We start from the raw sequence: 24205 nt of genomic DNA on the forward strand, positions 1-24205 counted from the left end.
TGAAAAAGTTACCTAAAACTGGAGAATATGACAGTTAGTCTAGGAATTTGCAAAGATGGAAAATGAAGTGTTGTTCCTCAAGCTTGCTTTGGGTATTGTTGTAACAGTGCATGAGTCACAAGCAGATTAATCAAAATACCAGTGGGATGGAGAGTTAAAGTAGCAAGCTATTCGAAAGTCATCTAGCCCATATTACCTGTATAATTTGCTCCTTTCTTTTTGTAGCCAGACAACTGAAGAATACCAAATCAGTGTATCTACCTCAAGAGATATGAGGGGTGATTAATACGTTCATGACCTAAGGTAGAAGGAGATGAGTTATTAAATTCAAACTTCCTGCATAATCACTCAAAGAGTTGACATGCATGTGCATGTAATGAGAACTGTATAGCTCATCTCCTTCTATCTTAGGCCACAAATTTATCAATCACACCTCCTATTGTATCTCCCATACTGTGGACACTTTCTGGAGGTCCAAGATCTGTATGCTTCATGACTGCTGGACTAAGTAAATGTAAATGTAGGAGCGGACTATGTTGAAAAATGTATGTGCTAGGTTTTCTAAAATTGACTTCTTCCACCTTAGGCCACAAACTTATCAATCACCCTTCATACTTCTTAAAACTAGGCCAGGTTCATGGGAACACTTGATTTCCCATTAGTCTCGATATTCTCTGACTTCAATTGCAAACCTAATGTAAAATATTTAAGATCACTGCCACTTCCTTATTCTCCATTTTAACTTCTGTCTATGTCTCGACAAATACAAATTCAAATTTTTGGATTATTGCAAAAGCAAAACAACAGGAAAGGCAATAAACAACTGAACTTACCTCCAAGCATCAGCCAAATGGAGTAGGCAAAAGCAAAAAAAAATTCGAAGTACAGAAATAAGAACTTTGCAACATCGGTCATCATCCTGGCAATTGTGACAATAAAGGGCCCTATAACTCTGATGGAACAGAAGAATACCATGAAATTTAAAAAAAAAAGCATTAAACATATCTATATACCTACCACTTAAAAGAATCTCCATGATATAAATATTTTAAAAAATTCTGTAATTCCTGCACTAGATTTTGGCTATTAGAACGCATACTTGTAATTTGGGATGGCGGATTATTTTTACTCATACATTTTAGTGACTATTTGAATATCAGAATCATAATCAGGTTTACTAACATTAACAGTTGTAATGAAACTTGTTGTTTTGCAGCAGCCAGAAATACAAAAATATAGAAAAATGTCGAATTTAATTTTGTCAGTGTGCTCTAATTTTAAAACCATGATCAATTATTCTCAGGATATTGTTCTTTAGATTCTTCAAAGTTTGGTTTAATTAAAGATTGATGTTATCAACCTTGTATTTGTAATGAATCTTTAAAGAGTAACAAATCGGATTCATTTTATTTCAAAAGAGCAGGAACAGATAACACACATTATTATAACAAGTTTAAGTATTAAATATCTTTTGGATGCTCAACAATGTAGGCTCACAATATCTAATCTGTTAATGTAAATCAGACAAATTTTATATAGTTATGAGGCCCCCCAGCTCATGATTCAGGTACCCAACTAAAAAAATTGCATCCCAATTTATATATCTTAGCAAGATCAAAACTAATGAAGAATGTGGAGGAAAATCGCAAGAGGAACAGTAAAAAAAAATGTCAAGAAGCAGTAGCTTATTGGTCTATTTCCTATTCTGTACTATAGAGTGCTTCAAGACACTGTAACAGAAATGCAAAATGTTCATTTTGAAAAGACCAGAGAAAAAAATCATTATATCATATAAATCAGATTACATAACACTCATTCTTTTCTGCACTCTGATCTAATTTAAAATTTTCCAAACAAAAAAGCACAGGTGACCATTTTGTCAATTGCAATGTTGAACTATGGATCTTAGGCACAATTTACATACTCCCAACTACCCCCAACATTAGACAAATGCTAAATAGCACTAATTGCAGTGAACTTTTCCTAGCATCAGGTATACACCAAACAAGGTCACTAAATGCAGAACAGCCATTTCTGATTTTCCATGGATGATATCACAAGAAAAAGTGATATTCTATTGGAAGACCTTCAGACATTTTCTCTCAAGTGGTTGCAGTTAATCTCTGATATGCTTCCCACTGAGTTACAGTAGTGTATTTAATATTTCAGAAATATTGTAAATCTATTGTTTGATTAAGCATCTTTGTTGCTTATATAATTCATTATGGGTTATACTTAAAAGTATATGTAAAAGGAAAAAATTCACAGGTTCATAAATAGTACCAGGCGATAATGACAATAAACAAACAAAGCAGAACTGGCTGGCTACATTGGAAAGATACACGTTTAATTGCACAACAGATAACTAGCTCATGTATACTGAGTGAGTTGAGCAGTATTTTGAAGCAAATGAAATAACCAATGAGAAACAAGTGCCAGTTTTGCTGAGTGTAATTGTTGTAAGAGCATACAGTTTGCTTAGAATTTTAACTGCTCTAACCAAAACTAGCCAAAATGAGCTTTGCTGACATCATGAAAGTAATGCAAGAAGATTTAGAATTGAAATCACTGTTGATTGCAGAGTGCTTTAGGTTTCATAAATTGTATCAAAAGGAAGGGTACATGATAAATTGAAGATGTCTGAGCATCGCTAACTCAGTAATGGGCTTAATGATTGTTCAGTTTGTGAAATCTTAAAAGCATTCAAAACAGTTCTGAAAGTAGATCAATACCGTCTTCCTCGAATGACGATATTTATGATTAAAGCAAACCTTTCTGGAGGAAAACACTTCAGCAAGGTGGACTTTGAAATAATCACAATGAGCACCAGTAGGGAATTTGAGATTGACAAACCCATTGGAACTTTTCTGAGGATGCAGTTGTTAGAATTGATAATGGAAAAATCAGTACATATGGTATATTTGGATTATTAGAAGGTCTTTGATGAAGTCCCATATAAAAAAGAAGTGCTTAAAATGAATGCATTTGATTCAAATATGTTACTTAATTGTCCATAAGATAAGATATAGAAGCTGGCCATTCAGCCCATTGAGTGCTCCACCATTCAATCGTGGGCCGATCCAATTCTTCCAGTCATCCCCATTCCCCCGCCTTCTCCTCATAACCTTTGATGCCCTGGCTAATCAAGAACCTATCTATCTCTTCCTTAAATACACCAAATCCCTCAGATTTACAAGCTGCTGACTAAAGTAACTTCTCTGCATCTTTGCTGTAAATGGATGCCCTTCAATCCTGAAGTTGTGCCCTCTTGTCCTAGACTCCCCTACCATGGGAAATAACTTAGCCATATCTAATCTGTTCAGGCCTTTTAATATTTGGAATGTTTCTATGAGATCCCCCCTCATTCTCCTGAACTCCAGGGAATACAGCCCAAGAGCTGCCAGACATTCCTCATACGGTAACCCTTTCATTCCTGGAATGGTCCTCGTGAATCGTCTCTGAACCCTCTCCAATGTCAGTATATTATTTCTAAAATAAGGATCCCAAAACTGCACACAATACTCCAAGTGTGGTCTAATGAGTGCCTTATGGGCCTCAACATTACATCCCTGCTCTTATATTCTATACCTCTAGAAATGAATGCCAGCATTGCATTCGCATTCTTCACTGACTCAATCTGGAGGTTAGGATGTCCTGCACAAGGTCTCCCAAGCCCCTTTGCATCTCTGCATTTTGAATTCTCTCCCCATCTAAATAAAAGTCTGCCTGTTTAATTCTTCCACCAAAGTGCGTTACCATACACTTTCCAAATTGTACTTCATTTGCCACTTCTTTCCCCATTCTGCTAAACTATCTAAGTCTCTCTGCAGGCTCTCTGCTTCCTCAACACTAGCCGCTTCTCCAACTATCTTTGTATCATCGACAAATTTAGCCACAAATCCATTAATCCCATAGTCCAAATCATTGACATACATCATAAAAAGCAGCAGTCCCAACACCGATCCCTATGGAACTCCACCGGTAACTGGCAGCCAACCAGAATGTGATTCTGTTACTCTGTTTTCTGCTGATTAGTCAATGCTCCACCCATGCCAGTAACGTCCCTGTAATTCCATGTGCTCTTATCTTGTTAAACAGCCTCATGTGTGACACCTTGTCAAAGGCCTTCTGAAAATCCAAGTACACCACATCTACTGCACCTCCTTTGTCTATCCTGCTTGTAATTTCCTCAAAAAAATTGTAGTAGGTTAGTCAGACAGGATTTTTCTTTCAGGAAACCATGCTGGCTTTGGCCTATCTTGTCATGTGGCTTCAGGTATTCCATAATCTCATCCCTAATAATCAATTCCAACAACTTCCCAACCACTGATGTGAGACTAACAGGTTTATAATTTCCTTTCTGCTGCCTCCCACCCTTCTTAAATAGCAGAGTTATCCAGTACAATGCCAGGATCTATTGATTCTTGAAAGATCATTGTTAATGCCTCCGCAATCTCTACAGCTACTTCCTTCAGAGCCTGAGGGTGCATTCCATCTGGTCCAGGAGATTTATCTACCCTCAGACCATTAAGCTTCCTGAGCACCTTCTCAGTCATAATGTTCACTGCACATACTTCTCTTCCCTGACACTCTTGAATGCCTGGTATACTGTGAAGACTGATGCAAAATACACATTCTTTTCCTCTGCCATTTCTGCGTCTCTCATTACAATATCAATATCTCCAGCGTCAATTAACCATATACATGTAAACAGCTTTCCTCAGGGCCCAAGGTGCAAAACATAGTACACAGAGTTATGCACTACACATATAGTTACAATAGCACATACAGTCACAAAAATACTAGCACAGGTCCCCAAGTGGCATGGCTTTAAGATTGATGATGCATGTCATGTTGCCCTGGAGTCACATTTTTGCAAGTATAAGTACCCAAAAGTTCTTCATCTTACACTGGATCAGCAGATGACATTTGACTCAGCAGATATAAGCAAATCAGCGTGTCTTGCACTAAGCCAGCCTCAGGCAATCCAGTTTATCTTCCAAAGAGCAAATTCTTGAGAGCAGCATCAATGGGAGGAGCCAGCTCTCAACCTTGCATGGATTCCTCTGTTCTCTCCCATACAACTTCCAGTACTTCCACTCTGGACAACTGTTACAGGTGACACTGCAGCATAACGGTCTGATCTGTGCAACAACTGAGGCCACACAGCTCCCCTATCATTAGTCTCGCCAATAAACTAATGAACCAGACTTGCAATATTTTGTATTACCAATGTCCATCAGGGTTTTGTGATCACAAGAAAACATTTAAGATACACTTTTGCACTATTAGTTGGACCTGAAGAAGCCACTGCAAGCAAGTACACCGCCATCTTATTGTATAGAAAATTGATGAAAAATAGTAACAAAAGGGCAACAAAGAAGTAATTTTCCAGGGTAGTGGGCAATAATTAATGGGGTCCTGTGGATATAATGCTTGGGCCTCATATTCATAAGATATATTGTACCAGTGATTTGAGAGAGGGAATAAAATGCAATATTTCTAAATATATCAAAATCACAAAAATATGTAGGCTGGCAGATTGTGAAAAGGGTGCAGATGCTAAAGGAGATTTTAACAAGTTGAATGATTGTACAAAGTACCAAAAAGGTAACTATTTCTGTAGGAAAATAAGAAGCCTATTATTTAGATGGTATTTAAACTGGGATGTGTTGATGCACAAAGAGATTTGGATGATCTTGAACACCAGTTACGGAAGCAAATATGCCAATGAAGCAAACAGTTATGGTGTATTGACATGTTTGCTTTCACAGCAAGAGACTTTGAATATGGAAGTCAGGATGTCTTGCCACAGTTATGTCAGCACTTGGTAAAACTACAACTGAAATACTGCATGTTGTTTTAGTCTCCTTACTTAACAGAGATGCATTTGCTGCACAGGGAGTGCAGTGAAGATTCACCAAACTGATCCAGGGATGGCAGAGAGATTAGGAACGTAAAGTGAGATGGACTTGAAACGTGTAAAATTCTCACTGAATGAGACACATCAAAAGTGGGGAAAATGTCTCCCATGACTGGGCACCCTGAATAAAGATTAAAATCTCAGGTTGAGGGTGACAGTTCTAAGACTGAGATTAGGAGGATTTCTTTTCACTCAGAAGATGGTGAATCAAGACACCTGACGTATTGAATAAGGAGACATATAAATTTAGAGTCGTAGAGAGAGATAGAGTATAGAAGCAAATTCTTCCAGCTACCAAGTCTATGCCAACCATCATTCATGCATCCTTAAGCTAGTTTCACACTAGACTATGTTACTTTCTCCACATTCCCATCCACTCCTCAAATTCTATCACATATTTACACACTAAAGGCAATTTATAGTGGCTAATTAACCTACCAATCCGCTTATTTTTGAGATATGGGGAAGACGGGAACATCTGGAGGAAACAACTATCAGAAGGACAAAGTGCAATCCTCACATAGAAAGCACTGGACGTTGCTGGATTTGTAAGGCAACAGTTCTACTAGCTACAACACCCACATTTCTATATAAAAAAGGTTCGAGTTCTTTGCAGAGAGAACAGAAATAACGTACTAAGAAAGATAATCAACCATGGCAGTATTGAAAGACAGAACAGGCAAACAGGCTGAATTAACATGTCTGGTTCTTATTTTCCATGCTATAAACAAAACCATCGAGACACAGATATAAATGAGTAATAATACTAATGAACAATACACAGATTTAGAATAGATGTACAAGGTAAAAAGTGAAAATTATTATATCTTGGAGATAGACAGCCACACTTCAGTGAAATCTTCCCATATTTTACCTTAAAGCACGAAGATGCTTCATATTCTTCAGCCATAATGGAATGAATGACAATGCAATAAGGTGCTGACAAAGCATCTTGATGTTTCCTGTCAGACCAAGTGCAATCAAGTGGGTGCAAACCACCGCGAATAAAAAGGTCAGGACAATGCAGTCATGTGTATGCCTACAAAAAGAATACAATCAGTCTAATGAAAGTAGAAATCATTAATAATAGTGTTATGTGGGTAACTTGTGTATAAAAACTGCAAAAGTCTGACTTTTTATAAAGTAATGAATGCTGTAAATATGTAGTAGGTCAGCCAACATCTGTGGCAAGAGAATCAAAGTTAATGTTATCAATTGATAACAGCATCAGAACTGCTAATCAAAATGCTAATCAGTCTTGAAACACTGAAAAACAATGTGAGTGGCATTTTAACACTTTAGGACAGGACAATTTCATTAAAACACTTACAGCATTGACTCCTGCAATTTAGTTCTGCAGGTATCACCAGCCTCTGGTTTTGAGTACTGACTGCAGTTTCTTTCCTTCCATCAGCAGGAAAGATGGTCTTGCATGGTGCTTACTATATATAGCATGACATCTAGTGAGAGAATCAGTGAATCTGAGGAATAATCTTGACTGTCCACTTTACTTTTTTTTGGAAGGGTAGGCAACTCCCTCCGTGTTCAAAAATTAGTTTTTGGATATTGGCACTTTATGAACAATGCTATCAGCAACCTAATGGGAGGAGAAACAGCAGTATAGCACCGGGTTTGCAGCCCTCCGTTGTTCAAGATGTGTATCTGAATGGGCATAGCCACTTGTATCAGAAGGCAAAAAAAGCACCAGTCTCTTTACCAGATTGATGCCAGCATCACCAGTAAACTATCAACTGTGCAACAAACACCATGCTTCAGCTTTCATCCTACCTTACATCTTGCACAGCTGAATATGCATTAATCAAAGTGAGCCACCCAACACAAAACTCAGTTACAAGAACACAATAAAATAGGAGCTGGAATTGCCCACCAGGCCCAATCATTCAATATGATCAAAGCTGATCTATCTTGGACACTTCTCTTTCATGCTGCAATAAAAAGTTAGTTGCTACATCACAGGTGTTAGAATTGTTGAATCTTCATAGTTCGCTTTATTTGATTAAGGTCTAAATAGCCTACAGCAGTCACGCTAGCGGGTGCTGATTTACTTTCTGTGAATTGAAAGTCTGTGCTTAAGTAAGTTAAATACTTAAATCTAGAAGAGACTGCATTTGTGAATTAAGCAAGATCAAGAAAATGAGGGAAGATCACAAAAAATTAATAGAGGAAGGAGATGGAAGCCATGTGGAACAAGAAATGGGTATACTGTATTACAAGAAACCATATTTATTGAAGGTCTTTGGGTGTAGTTAGTCTAACAACTTCAGTAAGAAACAAATACTTGAGAAATCTTTGTGACACATCTGCCAAATTTTATATCACCTCTCTAACTTCAATTTACTAATTAATTTGGATGAAATGTCAATAACCAGAGTATATGGATTTAAAGTGACTGACAAAAAAGTGGAAACAAGGAGAATTATTTTTTTTAAATGAGTTTTTGTAGTTGCAACAACTGTTCAATCAGGTGGTAAAAGGATATTCATTAATTGCTTTCAAAAGAGAAATTGATGAATATTTTAAAGGAAAAATACTGTGTTGGGAGAAGTATGTGAATGGTTTTACAAAAGCCAAGATAATTTCAAATTGTGTCTTTTAGTGTTTATCCTTTTCAAAGTTTAAATACCGTAAATTCCAGTTAATTGAACCATCAATTAATTAGGGCAACACACACAAAAGGCTGGAGGAATTCAGTAGGCCATACAGCATCTATGGAAAAGAGGACAGTTGATATTTTGTGCCGAGACGGTTTTGGCCCAAAATGTCAACTATATGCTCTTTCATAGATGCTGCCTGGCTTGCAGAGTTCCTGCAGCAATTTGTGTGTGTTGCTTGGATTTCCAGCATCTGCAGATTTTTTTTGTTAAGTTAATTAGGACAGCCACTTATTTAGGACAACTCAAAGAACAAAATCTAATTGAGAAAATAGCCAATATTCCCTTTGCTTACTGGGGACACTGACACTTAACTGGGACAGGAGACTGTCACCGAACAGCTTCTAACTAGCGTCAGTCATGTGTAATTGTGTGGCAGTTAAGACACTACACTATGCTTAGTGCAAACGGTCTTAAATAGCGTCATTTACACTGTTTGTGTTCAAAAAGCAGTGATTTTTATCACTGATGGTTGGGGGAGAAATAAGCAGTAAGACAATCCAGAACTGTTTTCCTCACTACCAGTTCAAGCAGTCAGGCTTGGAGATTCACTAAACAGCTGTAGTGAAGATGAAAAGATTTCCCTATTTCAATAAGTTAGGAATTACAAAGAATTTAATGGTATCAACAATGTTGCAATGAAAATGAAGATTTGGAGGATGCAATCATTTAAAACTTTGAATGAAGGCAATTCATTATGGTACTAAGTGTCTGGGTTGATTTTATTTAGTTAGTCAAAAGAATATGGTAGCATACACTATGAATCTTCCCATCAATAACTATTAAGAACTAATACACAGTTTTATAGTACTGTAGAGGTATTGACAATGTACTAATTTGTTCAGTATTTCATTTAAATATATGAATTATTACTCAATTAAATGGTATTTTGTCGTTTTTCTTGTTAATTGGGACACATTGGGGCCAGTGTATTTTGGCTAATTGAGTGGCTGCCCCAATTAGCTGAAATTTCATGGAAATAATTAAAAGGTGTGTAAAAAACACTATAGTTTAACTGAGGAACAATTTATGTATTTAAATGAAATACAGAATGAATTAGAACACCACCAATACTTCTACAGTACTATGAAACTGTATTAGATCCCAAGAGTTATCAATAGATAAATTCATCTGCCATAAATGAACAAAATTAATGCAGCCACTTAGTGCAAATAATGGACTACCTTCATACAATGCCTCCAAATCTTCATTTTCATCGTAACATTCAAGATGATTGTTGATACCTTCAACTTCTTTGTAATTCCTAACCTGTTGAAATAGTAAAATCTTTTCATTTTCACTCCCGGCTGCTTCTGGCATCTCCAAGCCTGAATGCTTGTAACTATGGTGAGCAAAACAGTTCCAATTTGTCTTCCTTGTTATTCCTTGCCAACTAAAAGTAAAAAAAAATTACTGCTTTTTGAACACGAGCACACACAACTGCCGCCATTTTTTCAAGTTAATTTGTCATTCAACCATCCATGAATATACACAAATACTGCCAAATGAAACAGCGTTATTCTGGAGACAAGGTGGAAAATACAGTAATACAGTACAACAGTAGTACATAGCACGAGGCACATGTAGCACATATAAGACCAAGAACGTTTAAGATATCTGTAAAGTACAGGCACACAAAAATGTATAGTTCAAAACTCTGAGTCCATGAATGTTGCAGTGACCACAGTACGGGTTGTTTCCTGCCAAGTGAACACTGGGGGGGGGCGGGGGGAGTACCAACTCCAGCTCTCCAGCTTGGACGCAGTGCAACACCACCTCTGGTGGAAGACACTGACTCTGATGCTTCTCTCCTTGGTGACTTGCGACTTGAGGCCTAGTCCCTGCTACAACCAAGACCACGAAGCTCCCGTGCTGTATGCCAATGGCCACACGAATGGCGACCATCTAATGGCCACACAAATGCATACTAGTTAGAAACTGTTTGGTAACAGTCACCTGGTCCAATTAAGTAGCATAGTGCCCCAAATAAATGAAGGTAATCCCTGCTATTTTCTCAATTCAGTTTTTGTTCTTTAAGAATTGTGTCAATTAAATAGCTGCCCTGATTAACTGATGGCCCATTTAACCAGAATTCACCATATTTTATGAAACTTTGGCTAATTGGAGCAGTAGCTTAATTGGGCCAAAATGAATTGTTTTCATTGTGTCCCAATAACCCAAAATCCACTGTATTTTTAAAAATATAAATACTGTTCTCACTTTTGTGGACAGCAGATGCTAAGAATGGTTCTACCAACAGCAGGTGGGTACTGCTTTTATTGTCTTTATTTTTCAAGTTTTATCAATAGTCATTAAAAAAGCAGGTTTCCAACTTTAAAAAAAATTACAAGAGCAAAATACTGCAGATATTGGAAATCTGAGATAAAGAGAAAATTCTCTTAAGTACTCTGCAGAACAGGACACACCTGCAAAGAAACAAAGTTAACATTTTCTAACATCTCTCTTCACAGATATTGTTCAACCCAATAAATACTTTCATCATTCAGTTTTATCAAGAACAATACTATGGTATAAGCTACATTTTTGTCAAATTTATTTTCACATATCTAATTTGTTTAAAAATACAGTCTTCAGTCATAGAGAAAAAATGGCTTATATTTTTAAAGAATATTTTTGAGTTGGCTATCTCATAAAAACAATATTGAAAGTTGTTACAGAATAATTCAATAGGTATTGTAGGCACAGGAATTTATAATTAAACATTCATATAAAAGTCTGAAAAAATGGACTGACTGAAATTATTGGTTTAACACAAGGAGGCATTTTTATTCGTAATCATAAAAACCTTTCCTCTCTTCAGACATAGCCCACAATGAGATTAACAAATTTTTTACATCTTACTTATTATTTATTTGTTGGCATTACATAGAGAGCAATTCTTAAAGCATGTTTAAACTTACCACCAATCTAGGAAGTAGTAATCTTTTATTAAGTCCACTGCAACAATCTTTCTCTTTAAATTGATTTCCTCCTGCAGTAAAATTGTACATATTTGTACAATTTAAACTATTGTGATTCGAGATGTATTTTCAAAGAAAAACTCTAATTTCTTTTAAGATATAAAATAAATCAGTAATGGGAATTGAAAAATGTCTTGTTGGTTATAATACATTTCACAACATATCGAGGGTATAAAAGCCTGCATCTATAAATGCAAGTGTCAACCTTCTCCATTCTTAGCTGAGAAGGTACAATGAAAAGCATTGTTTTGTCTGCCATCTATACAGATCATTTAATCACATCAGTGCATTAAGGTAGTACAAGGGAAAAGCAATAACTGAATGCAGAATAGTGTTACCAGTTTTAGAGGAAGTGCAGTACAAGCAGATAATAAGGTGCAAGGCCATAACAAGGTACATTCTGAGGTCAAGAGTCTATTTTATACTGCGGAACCATTCAAAAATATTGTAATAGCAAGCCTGGTTGTATGTGCTTTCATGCTTTATATCTTATGCCTGATAGGAGCGTGTGCAAAAGAGAGGATGTCTGTGGTGTGTGCAGTATTTGATTATGTTGGCTGTTTTACCAAAGCTGTGAAAAGTAGAATCCATGGAGGGGAGGCTTATTTCCATGGTGTGCTGAGCTGTGTCCATAATTCTCTGCAGTTTCTTGTGGTCTTGGGCAAAGCAGCTGCCATACCAAGTTGTTATGCATCTACATTTAATACTTTCTATTGTGCATCTATAAAAATTAGAGAGGATTAAAGGGAACATACCACATTTCTTTAGCCTCCTGAGGAAGGGGCATGAATCTCATGTGGACGGTCCAAAACAGGTGATTGGTGATATTCACTCCTAGGAACTTCAAGTTCTCAACCCTCTGGACCTCAGTACCATTCATATAGTCAAAGACCAGCTCAATTGTTTTGCTGACATTGAGGGAAAGGTATCAGATATTCAACTAAGTACTTGTGCTGGAGAAAAGTTCACTATTGTGGGAATGACATTTGTAACAGCGAGGTACAACGACCAACAAGCCACATTAGACTTGCATATGATAGAAACAGGACAGCCTGTGAGGACATGAATAACTGAGACAACTACAGCTTGATTGGAGATCCATCCACCAACTGCATACCAATCCCCTGCAAAAGAGTCAACTGAAGGCAAATCAAGAAATGTACTAGATGATGCCACAGTAGTATTCAAGGATGCCAATGGAAAATTCAAACATTTCAAGGGAAAAATAGTGTTAAATAAAAATGTCAGACCCAAGCTTTACAAACTCTTTCTGGTTCCTTATACCTTCTATGATAAAGTAGCCAGAGAGCAAGTTTGCACAGCAGCTGAAAGAATTCTTTCTAAGGTTGAGTGGACCAAGGTTGAGTGACCCCAGTAGCCAAGAAGAATGGGTCTGGCAGAATCTGTGGTGGTTTTAAGAACTGAAAGGAGGTCAATGCCTTCTGCCCAAGATAAAGGAAACCTTTCTGGAGGAAACACCTTAGCAATGTGTACTTAGCTGAGACCTACCTAGAGATGGACATGACAGGAGGAGTCCACAATGTTTCTCACCATAAACATTCACAACAGGCTTTATTGCTATAATAGGCTTATTTTTTGAGTAGCATCTGCACCTGCACTCTAGCAGAAAGCTATGGACCAGGTGCTGCAAGACTGTCCAGGCATTCACTGTTACTGGTAAGGATGATGAGGAATATCTTCAGAATTTGAAGATGATGTTAAAAAGATTAGAAGATTATGGGCTCAGAGCACATGCAACAAGTGTAAATTCTTTAAACTCAGCACCACTTACCTTGGTCACACTATTGACACACAAGGGTTACATAAGTATGATGAGAAAATTCAAGCAGTGGTGGATGCCACAAGGCCAAAGGACTTGTCATAGTCCTTCTTAGGATTTGTCAATTACAAGAGTATCCTATAAGAGTACCCTGCCAATTCTGGCTGCTGTGCTTCACCCCTTGAACTCACTACTATAGATGGGGAAAAATTGGAATTGGACACTGGCTCAGCTGTTTCAGTCATTCCACAAAATGAATTTGAAAGGCATTTCACACATACAAACCATCACAGTGGTGACAAGCAAGTTTTACAGAGATGTTCGGTTTTTTAAAAAAAGCAGTACAGCATGTTTCTTCAGAAAAGGAGAGACAATCGAATTTTAAAAAAAGCAGAAAATGCAAGAATTCATGGCATCATACACAATGAATACAGGATGATATTAGTCATTAAAAAAAGAGCAGAAATGGCTCACTATATTGGAAAGATTGTCACATTTGATTACACAACAGGTAACTAGATATTGTATATGCAACAAACTGAGCAGTATTTTCAGCAATTGAACCAAACCAGCCGAAATGAGCTTTTCTGATATTGTGAGAGTAATGCAGGAACACTTAGAACCAAAACCAATGTCGGTTGCAAAATGATTTAGTTTTCATAAACAGAATCAAAAGGAAGGAGAGTCCATTTCAGCATACATAGCTGAATTGAAGAAATTGTCTGTGTAATTATCAGTTTGGTAATGGGTTTAACGATGCACTAGGAGATCTTTATTTTGCAGACTCTTATAAGAATCTATTCGAAAATAGCTCCTAACTGAAGCACAACTTACTGTTAAAAGAGCAGTTAAAGTAGTTATATCAATTGAAACAGTAGACAGAGCTACAATTTAGTTACAGTAAGGAATGAAAGTGAGTGTGAACAAAATTGCAATGTCCAAACAAATTGTGTTACTGTTGTGGCAGGGGCTCACATACACCAGACCAATGCAGGCTTAAAGGCAAAACTTGCAGAAAATGCAACAAAGTAGGACACATACAAAGAGTGTGTTGGGCAGACAAAAATAAATGGACTGTACAGGGAAGAGAAAAAGCTAAAAGGTCAAGATGCAGTTTCAAAAAGAACACTAATCTGCATGCTGTTGATGAAAAATCTGATAATGATAAGAGTGACACAGGACTGTGTAGCCATGAGACTTACAATGTGAAAGCTAACAATAGAGAAGCAGTATGGATTACACCAGAGGTGAATGGCATATTAATTAAAATGGAATTGGACGCTGGCTCAGCTGTTTCAGTCATTCCACAAAATGAATTTGAATGGTTATTTCAAAGATATAAAACATAAAAGATGCCATGATACCATGGCACTAAGCTCTCTATCTGCTTCCTATATCCCAACTCATCATTATTTGAGATATAGTCCACTATAGTGATGCTATCTGCAAATTTGTAGAAAGTGGAAGTTAGAACAGAATCTAGCCCGCAGTCTTGAGTGCATTGGAAGTAGGGGCTGAGGACACAATTTCAAGGGGCACCAGTGTTGAAGATAAGCATGGCAGAGGTGTTGTTTATCCTTAATAATTACATTTAGGCATGTGGTTATAAATGGCAAAGAAAAAACATTCCACCACTACAACACTCCACTAAAGCCCAGGCAATAATCTCCAAATACAATGGTTGTTTTGTGCATTGTTTACAAAATATAGTCCCTAACCCATGACCTGTACTACCAAACACAACAGCAGCAGAAGCAGAGGAACACGACCCCCTGCAGGCTTCCCTTCAAGTTGCACACTTTTTGGGTCTTGCAATTATATGGTTAATCCTTCATGGCTGCTGGGGGGTGATCCTGGATTCTGAAAGTCTTTTCACCAGAAGGATTGCAATAGTTCAAAGAGTGGCTTCACTGCTTTGTCAAGGACAATTAGGGTAAGTAATAGATGTTGCTTTGCCAGTAATATACACATCCCAAGAAACAAAAGCTTAGCTATTTAGCATTTTACAATCACACACACTCTAGTAACCAGCTTCTCATTATTCTCTCAATGCAGTCCACCATTGTATGGTAACTGGATTCCTTATCAGGATTATCCAGATATGACAGAAGCTCCCTAAGTTTACTAAGTGTAGTTTCCAATACTAATAGTATGTGCTCCTGGTGGCATGACCCCATACTTCTTATTTCATGCTTATTATCTATCTTTTATATACAGTATAGTAGATTTATTTGTTAACATAACTCAGAATTAACCAACATACTTGATGAATTGTACCTGTCAAGTCTAGCATGCACTGGCTTTTAAGTAAATAATAATATTAAGGGATCATGTGTTATATATCCAAGTTTGCTAATGATGCAAAGGTGAGAGAGAAAATGAGTTAGGAGGAGGGTATAAAATATTTTCCAAATGTTATACAATGCTTATAAAAACTATTCCCCACCCCCCTTGGAAGTTTCCATGTTTTATTGCTTTACAACATTGAATCACAGTGGATTTAATTTGTTTTTTTTAAACTCTGATCAACAGAAAATTATTCTTTTTTATCAAAGTGAAAACAGATTGCTACAAAGTGATTAAATTAATTACAAATATAAAACACAAAATAATTGATTGCAGAAGTCGTCATCATCTGAACCTTTGGTACTTAGGTGGCACATGGGGCCTCAATTGCCTTTTAATATGACATACCAAATCATCACCGGTGAACCCAATTGGTTTCAGAAGTCACATACACTCTATCCAGACAATGCGGATTCAGTTTTGCATGGAACCTATTTCTACCAACGTCTCCTTATATGCATCCAAAACGCAAAGTTATGCGAGGAACACTGCTTTCCCGCCAATGCAAGTCACGTGCACACACTTCACAGTCTCACTGTGGGATGAGAAGCACCGCTTGCCCGCCAATACAAGTCAGGTGCGTGCGCCTCACAGTCGCACTCCCGCCAGTCTCGTATTGGTTTTGGCAAGGTGTGGATGTGCGATCTTGCACTCTTAAACTTTTGAGTTTTTACCTATGGTGCAGTGATTTTGTGCTTGAAATAGTTAACAATGCCTCCTAAGCATCCGATGTCAATTCCTGGGCCATCAGCCAAGCTGCAGAGAACGGCTTTAACACTTGAAAAAAAGTTGGAAATTATAAACAGGGTGGCGTTAGGTGAAGGTAATACAGTTCTGGGACACTACTGCCAGGAACAGGATCTTGCCTTTAAAGTTCTTTTTGTTGCTTGACAGTGTGCCAGCCCATCCTAAACATCTGGTTAGCATTCATCTTAACATAAGTGCGTTTCCTGCCGCCTAACACAACATTGCTGATTCAACCACTGAACCAAGGTATGATCTACAGTCAAGGCGTATTTTTTACAGCGAACTATCTCTCAGATGCTGCAAGCAACATACAATTTTGAAAATCCCGGGAGTTTACCAACAGTGAGGGAATGGTGGAAGTCGGAACACTTGGTGCAAATGGCGACGGACATAGACCCAAGCTTAGAATGGAGTCACCATTTCAGTTGTTCCCTGCAGTCAACCCTTCTTCCCTACAAGCAAATTTATGTTGATAAACAAAATGCTGCCAAGCAAACAACCCTCACCACTTTCTTCAAACCAGTGTCATCTCCTGCTGCTGGCAGTTCTGTGAAGATGCATGAAGATGCATGAAGATAAAAGAAAACTCCCAAGTATGTCTGCAAAAAGGTTATTGAAAAGCACAAATCAGAAGATGGATACAAGACAATTTCCAAATCACTGAATATCCCTAGGAGTACAGTTAACTCAATCATCAAGAAATGGAAAGAAAATGGCACAACTGTAAGTCTGCCAAGAGCAGGCTGTCCTCAAAAACTGAATGACCACACAGAAGGGGACTAGTGAGGGAGGCCACCAAGAGACCTATGATAACCCTGGATGAGTTACAAGCTTCCCTGGCTGAGATAGGAGAGAGTGCTCATACTGCAACTGTTACCTGGGTGCTTCACCAGGTGCAGCTTTACGGGAGAGCAGCAAAGAGAAAGCTACTGTTGAAAAAAACTCCTGAAATCTCATCTAGAATTTGCCAGAAGGTATGTGGGAGACTGTGAAGTCAGCTGGAAGAAGGTTCTATGGTTGGATGAAACCAAAATTAAGATTTTTGCCATTAGACTAAATGCTATGTTTTGTGTAAACCAAGCACCACACTTTATCAAAAACACACCATCCCTACCATGAAGCATGGCGGTGGCTGCAAAATGCTGTAGGGGTGCTTCACTGTAGCAGGCCCTGGAAGGCTTGTAAAGGTAGAGGGTAAAATTAATGCAGCAAAATACAGGGAAATTCTGGAGGAAAACCTGAAGCAGTATGCAAGAGAACTGCAACCTGAGAGAAGACTTGTTTTCCAGGAAGACAATGACACCAAGCACAAAGCTAAAGCTACACAGGAATGGCCTAAACACATCAAAATTAATGTCCTGGAAGGCAAGCCATAGTCCAGGCCTCAATCCAATTGAGTGTTTGTAGGTGACTTTGAAAAGGGCTGTTCAACTCATGATCCCATGCAATCTGACAGAGGTTGAACAGCTTTGTAAAAAATGGGGAAAAACTCCAGGTGTGCAAAGCTGATAGAGACCTATCCACACAAGGCTGTAAGTGCTACAAAAGATGCATCTACTAAGTACTGACTTGAAGGGGGTGGGGGGGGGGGAGTGAATATTTATCCAATCAATTATTTTGTGGTTTATATTTGTAATTAATCATCTTGTAGAGATCTTTTTTCACTTAGGCACAAAAGAGTCCTTTTCTGATGATCAGTGTCAAAAAAGCCAAAATAAGTCCACTGTGATTCAATGTTGTAAGGCAATAAAACATGAGAACTTCCGGGGGGGGGGGTGTGGGGGGGGTGGGGTGAACACTTTTTATAAATACTGTGCATGGAGTAAGTGATTCAGTAAAATGACTATAGACAATAAAGGGAACAGTTTTTTTTGTTTTCAACAGAAATCAACAGAAATATATGTTTTACTTGCTTATTTTCATTTAATATCAGACTGCATATAAAAGTGGAAACAATGGAGTTCGGAGCAGTTTTGATGGTCCAGAAGGAAACAGCTGATAAGTATACATGTGCACTTTTCTCTTCAAATTAATTTCTTTACCTGGGGCCAGCAGGAATGGCAGTGAACTTCTTCTCGTAATATCTGATCTTTTCGCCATTTCTTCCACTTTCGTACTGTATTCCACAAAACTAAGAATGCACGAATCTCCACAAATATTACAAGCAGCATTTCACCAATACAGAAGATACTCAACAGTGTAAGCCACCAGTTCTGGAAAGACAAATTACTAAGTAATTAAATGTACTGTGATACTGATATTGCACATTTCATCCTCAAACAAAAAAAAATGAGACAGGATATTGTAGTGCATTTTGATAACATCTATATTTTAGAAACAAGACAAAATGTTTGGAAATGTCTAGTTTGACACTGAACAATAATTGACGTCATAACAGTGAGCTAAAGAAGTGAGCTATAGTGAGCAATACTGTGCATGCGCCAGCCATGCATGCAGCCTGTTACAGTCACTCCGACGAGTTTTCTTACTTTTCTAACTTACGTTATTTGTTGTATTTTTTTTTCCCTCTCATGGTAACACATCGAAGCTGCAACCTCTCTAACATGCTGGTGGAGAGAGTTTTCTGGTTTTTAGCACTGGAAATATTTTACCCAATTTCCCTCGGGATCAATAAAGTATGTCTGTCTGTCTATGGAAAACCAAATGAGTGAGGCAAGCAGGAACATAAAGACAAGAGACTGTAGATTCTAGAATATAGAGCCAAAAATAAAATGCTGGAGGAACTCAGTGTGTCAAGCAGCATCCAAGAAGGGAAATGGACAGCCAATGTTTTGGCTCAACACCCTGTATCTAGACTGAAAAATAGAAGGGAGATAACCATAACATAAAGGTGAAGGTAAGAGGTGGAGCAAGAACTGGCAAGCAATTGGTGCATCCAGGTCAGGAAGGGAGACAGGCAGCTACATGAGGTACATTGTGGGAGAAATTAGCAGTAGCTGAATAGTATTTATGCATGGAATGATAATAAACATCATAAAAAAAGGGGAAAAATGGTGTCTGGGATGTCTTAGTAAGGAAGAAAATCAACAGGGACAAGGGTGCACAGTAGCTGCTAACTATTTAAAATTTTACAACATGACAAGTAATATATTTCCAGCTAGTAATACGAATCCACTTCCTGACTAGCTAGTGGCTGAAAAAACATGAATGAATTATTAACACTAATCTCTGACCACAACAAATTAAAGTCTATAATAATGGTTTATCTTTTAAGAAATATGCATACTTAACAATACAGCTACTGTTCTCCCAGTGCCTTCCCCTATTGAACCTACTTTAAATTATGAAATTAAATTAAAATACCAAAATAGTTTCAATTTGCAGAATTGTAACACTAAAATGTATCACAATGTTGGCCACAACTTAAATATGGAACAGATATTGGGAATTAAGTTTCCTGGTTTAAAAATACATCAATATTTTTTAGGCATTTGTTGGTATACACGTACTACAAACACAGTTAAACAACATCCAGATGATAATCTACCTTGGGTGAGTTATAATTTATCTCCCACTTGTGAAACATCATTAAAATAGTCCAACTTATAATGAAAATAAAATCCATTATGATCAACAGTTGGTTCGCTTTACTGTGAAAACAAAAAATATATTTTTTACTCTTTCTATTAATGTTATCTAGCCAGATGACAATGAATGTTAATGAAAATGCTCTACAAATAGGAAACATTACTCATCTAAAAGCACATGGACAAGATCTACAAATTCATGACCCATTGCTACACTGTAAATGAACACAATGGTTTAACTACTTCATACAGGTGAACAAATTGTAAGCATAATATTCTGAAACAACTTGACTTTTTCCAAATTTTATTTTGTCTTTAAATATAACTTAGTTGCCTCTGCTTCAGAGTAATACAAAATATTAAGCTATGGATATAGTGCGACAATGTGACAAATGATAATGACAGTATTAGATAATCTTTTCAATGAAAACTATTCAAGCAAAAACAAAATGCATAAGAATATTACTGCAGCATGTATTTCTATCAAGTATTGTTTACACAAACATAACTCAATCTTATCTCTTGGTTTCTGGAAATGGTCTGCTTCTATATCCCAACTTTTCAAACTTCTACATATCTCTCACAAACCAGCTCAATTTTCCCATGTTTCTTTCTGTACTTCTTTCCTTGATAGAGTGGTGTCCTAGGAAACCTGTACAGTACCATTCTTTTTGTCTTAACACCTAGTAGAGAGTTGTGTGCATAGCCAGTTCTATTATTAGCACTAGCCTCCCCCAGCCATCGAGGTCACCTTCAAAAGGCGATGCCTCAAACAGGTGGCATCCATTATTAAGGACCCCATTACCTGAGAATCTAACCAGCTAGCCTTGATATCCATTGACATTACCACTGCCAAATCCTTGACCACCCACATCCCCCGGAGTCACCGCTGAGCAGAAATTTAACTAAATGAGTTAGAAGTATGGTAGGATACTCTCTACTTGACAGAATATATGTAATCCTAATAACTTTCACAAAACGTAATACTATTCTGGTAGTGCTGCTCACTTAAAATATCACTTCTTCCACAACAGCACTTAGTTGCTTAAGTATTCTCTGTATCACTTATAACACACACTATAATTACTCAACCAAGGAACTCTGATACAGCCTCCCAAACACGTGATCTTAACCAATGCAGATCAAGGGCAGCAAACGCATGGAAACACCATCACCTGATTTATAAAAATAATGCTGGTCCCACATTGCTATTAAGACCAAATCCTGGAAATCCCTCAATAGCAATGCAGGAATAGCTTCACTAGAAAGATAGCAGTGGTTCAAGATGGAAACTTAGCATTACTTCCCCAAAAGCAATTGGGTTTGCCAATAATACCAAGATCCCAAAAAGTAAATCAATTTAACAAATGTCCAGCAAGATATAACATATATATACACATACACACACACACACTATTTGACTATTGTGATACTGTAAAATATGAGCCTTACTTGTTAAAAGAATTGAAACTCTATATTTGTTTATGTACAAGTTGCTATAAATCTGCAATATCTTACAGTAACTTTCTTACACTAACATTAGGTCTGCTGTTTATTATTTTCAAACTGCAATATGAAAGTTAATTTACATAACATAAAATGTAGAAAAAAATAGGCCATTTGTCCCTTCAAGCTTGCCGTATCACTTAATAGTATCAGAGCTGCATTCTCCCCTATATCCTGATGTCTGTGGGTCTAGAAATCTTAAACTTATTCAATGACATTGTCTTTTGTGTAGAGATTCATCACCTCCTGCAGGACAAATTTCTTTTCAAGTCTTTAAAGTCCTTCTTCATATGCAAAGAAATTTGTAGAACCATTCAACATGGAAATAATAAACCCATTTATATCAATCCTATAATAATCCCATTTTTAAAATTCTCTACACATATTCATCAACTTCCCCACTCACAATGGGAAATTTATAGTAGACTATTAATTTACTAATCTGCATGCCTTTGGGATGTAGGAAGAAACAGAATGACTCGGTGATGCAGCCCTCCCCCCCCCCCCACATAACATTTCATTTAGGGGACTTTTCCTTTCCGCATTAGTATACCTAAGCATATCAGAATTTGTACTTCAGTGAGATCCTCAATCTTTATTCTAAACTATAGTGAAAACAAGTCTGGCTAACCCAATCTCTTCACATGTAACAGTCCTTCCTCCCACAAATGTAACTGGTGAAACCCTTCTGTATTTCCTCAATGGTAAGTCATTTTTTTCTTAAGTAAAAAGACCTAAACTGTAAACAATACTTTCAGTGTGGTCTCACCATGACCTTGCATAATTGAAGCAGGGTATCCTTGTTTTTGTACACAAAAGATTTTTCATATAGGCCAAGATCCATTTGCCTTCATCAATGCATGTTGCACCTATATGCACATAGATCCATTAACACTTTCCTTCATCACCATTTATATAACACTCTGTTTTTCTGTTTTACTTATTAGAATTAAAAATGTATCAACATTAGTGTAAAGAAAGAGGAAATGCACTTAAACTGTTGAGACAGAAGTCAGAAATCCCATGGACTTGGTAGGATTTTGGTAGGAATAATCCAAATAATCCATATAGGACATATATCGTAAATGATAGGGCATTGAAGAATGCAGATCTAGGAATAATGGTGCATAGTTCCCTGAAGGTGGAATCTCATGTGGAGAGGGTGGTGAAGAAAGCTTTCGGTATGCTGGCCTTTATAAATCAGAGCATTGAGTATAGGAGTTGGGATGTAATGTTAAAATTGTACAAGGCATTGGTAAGGCCAAATTTGGAGTATTGTGCACAGTTCTGGTCACCAAATTATAGAAAGGATATCAACAAAATAGAGAGAGTACAGAGAAGATATACTAGAATGTTACCTGGGTTTCAGCACCTAAGTTACAGGGAAAGGCTGAACAAGTTAGGTCTTTATTCTTTGGAGCATAGAAGGTTGAGGGGGGACTTGATAGAGGTATTTAAAATAATGAGGGGATAGATCGAGTTGATGTGGATAGGCTTTTTCCATTGAGAGTGGGGAGATTCAAACAAGAGGACACGATTTGAGAGTTAGGTGGCAAAAGTTTAAGGGTAACATGAGGGGTTTTCTTTACTCAGAGAGTGGTAGCTGTGTGAAATGAGCTTCCAGTAGAAGTGGTACAGGCAGGTTCGGTATTGTCATTTAAAGTAAAATTGGATAGGTATATGGACAGGAAAGGAATGGAGGGTTATGGGCTGAGTGTGGGCCAGTGGGACTAAGTGAATGTAAGCGTCGGCACGGATGAGAAGGGCCGAGATGGCCTGTTTCCATGCTGTAATTGTTATATGGTTTATATGGTTATATGGACTTGATTACCAGCATCCTAGGATTCTAAAGGAGTGGCTGCTGAGATGAAGAATGCATTAGTTGTGAGCTTTCAGAATGGAATTGCTCCAGTTAGAAGGAAAACATAAATATAAAACAACTAAAAGGAAAGAAGCAAGGCTAGTTATCCTAATATATCATCTGGAAAATCCATTATTAAACAAGCAGTAACAAACTTATAGCAAGTAGTAGATATTTATAAATCTTATCATTAGACAAAGTCTATGTGATTTCATGGAAAAAATTGACAAATTTAAGAGTTCTTTGATGAGATACTATCAGAGTAGACAAAGAGAAAATCAACAGGAGCACCGTTGTTGGGATTGGCAAAAATCATTAGATTAAGTGCCACCAAAAAGTTCATTTCACAAAATAAAAGCTCATGCAACTACGAGTAATACATTAGGATAATTGAAAAGCTACAACCACCACTCTAAACATTCATTCCTTCCACCAGAGATATAATATGTACCATCACTAAATATTATGCATTTACTTGCCTAGAATATTCCAACTTCATTTCCCAATTTCCAAGTCTCTGTCACTGAAATAGCTAAAGGACCTTAAGTGTATGTGAACACAACCATCTGCAGGTCACTGGGTAGAAATTCTGGATTATACTACCCAGAGAGATCGTAAACTATCTTCACCAGAAAGATTGCAAAGTTTCATTAAAGTGGCTCTCTACCACTTTCTCAAAGGCAGTTAGGAATGCACAATAGATGCTGGTTTTGTTATAATGCCCGAATTCCAGAAATTAGGAATAAATAACAAGATTATATGAGAGAGGAAAAAGTGGGCAGAAGTATATGGATTACTTTCAGCTTGGTATGTCATAATTTATGGATATCAGAATCAATGT

General features: G+C 37.3%; 1 protein-coding gene and 1 long non-coding RNA gene across 2 annotated transcripts in view; one reads left to right on the forward strand and one right to left on the reverse strand.

The window, feature by feature from the left end:
- The window catches only part of LOC132383488 (uncharacterized), a 124651-nt gene that overhangs the window by 45022 nt on the left and 55424 nt on the right, over positions 1 to 24205 (forward strand). The window lies entirely within an intron of this gene.
- Positions 1 to 24205, reverse strand: part of LOC132383487 (uncharacterized) — a 101024-nt gene that overhangs the window by 41048 nt on the left and 35771 nt on the right. Inside the window, exons 3-6 of the mRNA XM_059954488.1 lie at positions 18492 to 18662; positions 11517 to 11587; positions 6798 to 6962; positions 834 to 952 (exon numbers count right to left, since the gene is read on the reverse strand). Coding sequence (XP_059810471.1) covers positions 834 to 952; positions 6798 to 6962; positions 11517 to 11587; positions 18492 to 18662 — 526 coding nt within the window. The remainder of the gene's footprint in view (positions 1 to 833; positions 953 to 6797; positions 6963 to 11516; positions 11588 to 18491; positions 18663 to 24205) is intronic.

Source organism: Hypanus sabinus, chromosome 30 (assembly GCF_030144855.1).
Source record: "Hypanus sabinus isolate sHypSab1 chromosome 30, sHypSab1.hap1, whole genome shotgun sequence".
NCBI classification, from domain to species: Eukaryota; Metazoa; Chordata; class Chondrichthyes; order Myliobatiformes; family Dasyatidae; genus Hypanus; species Hypanus sabinus.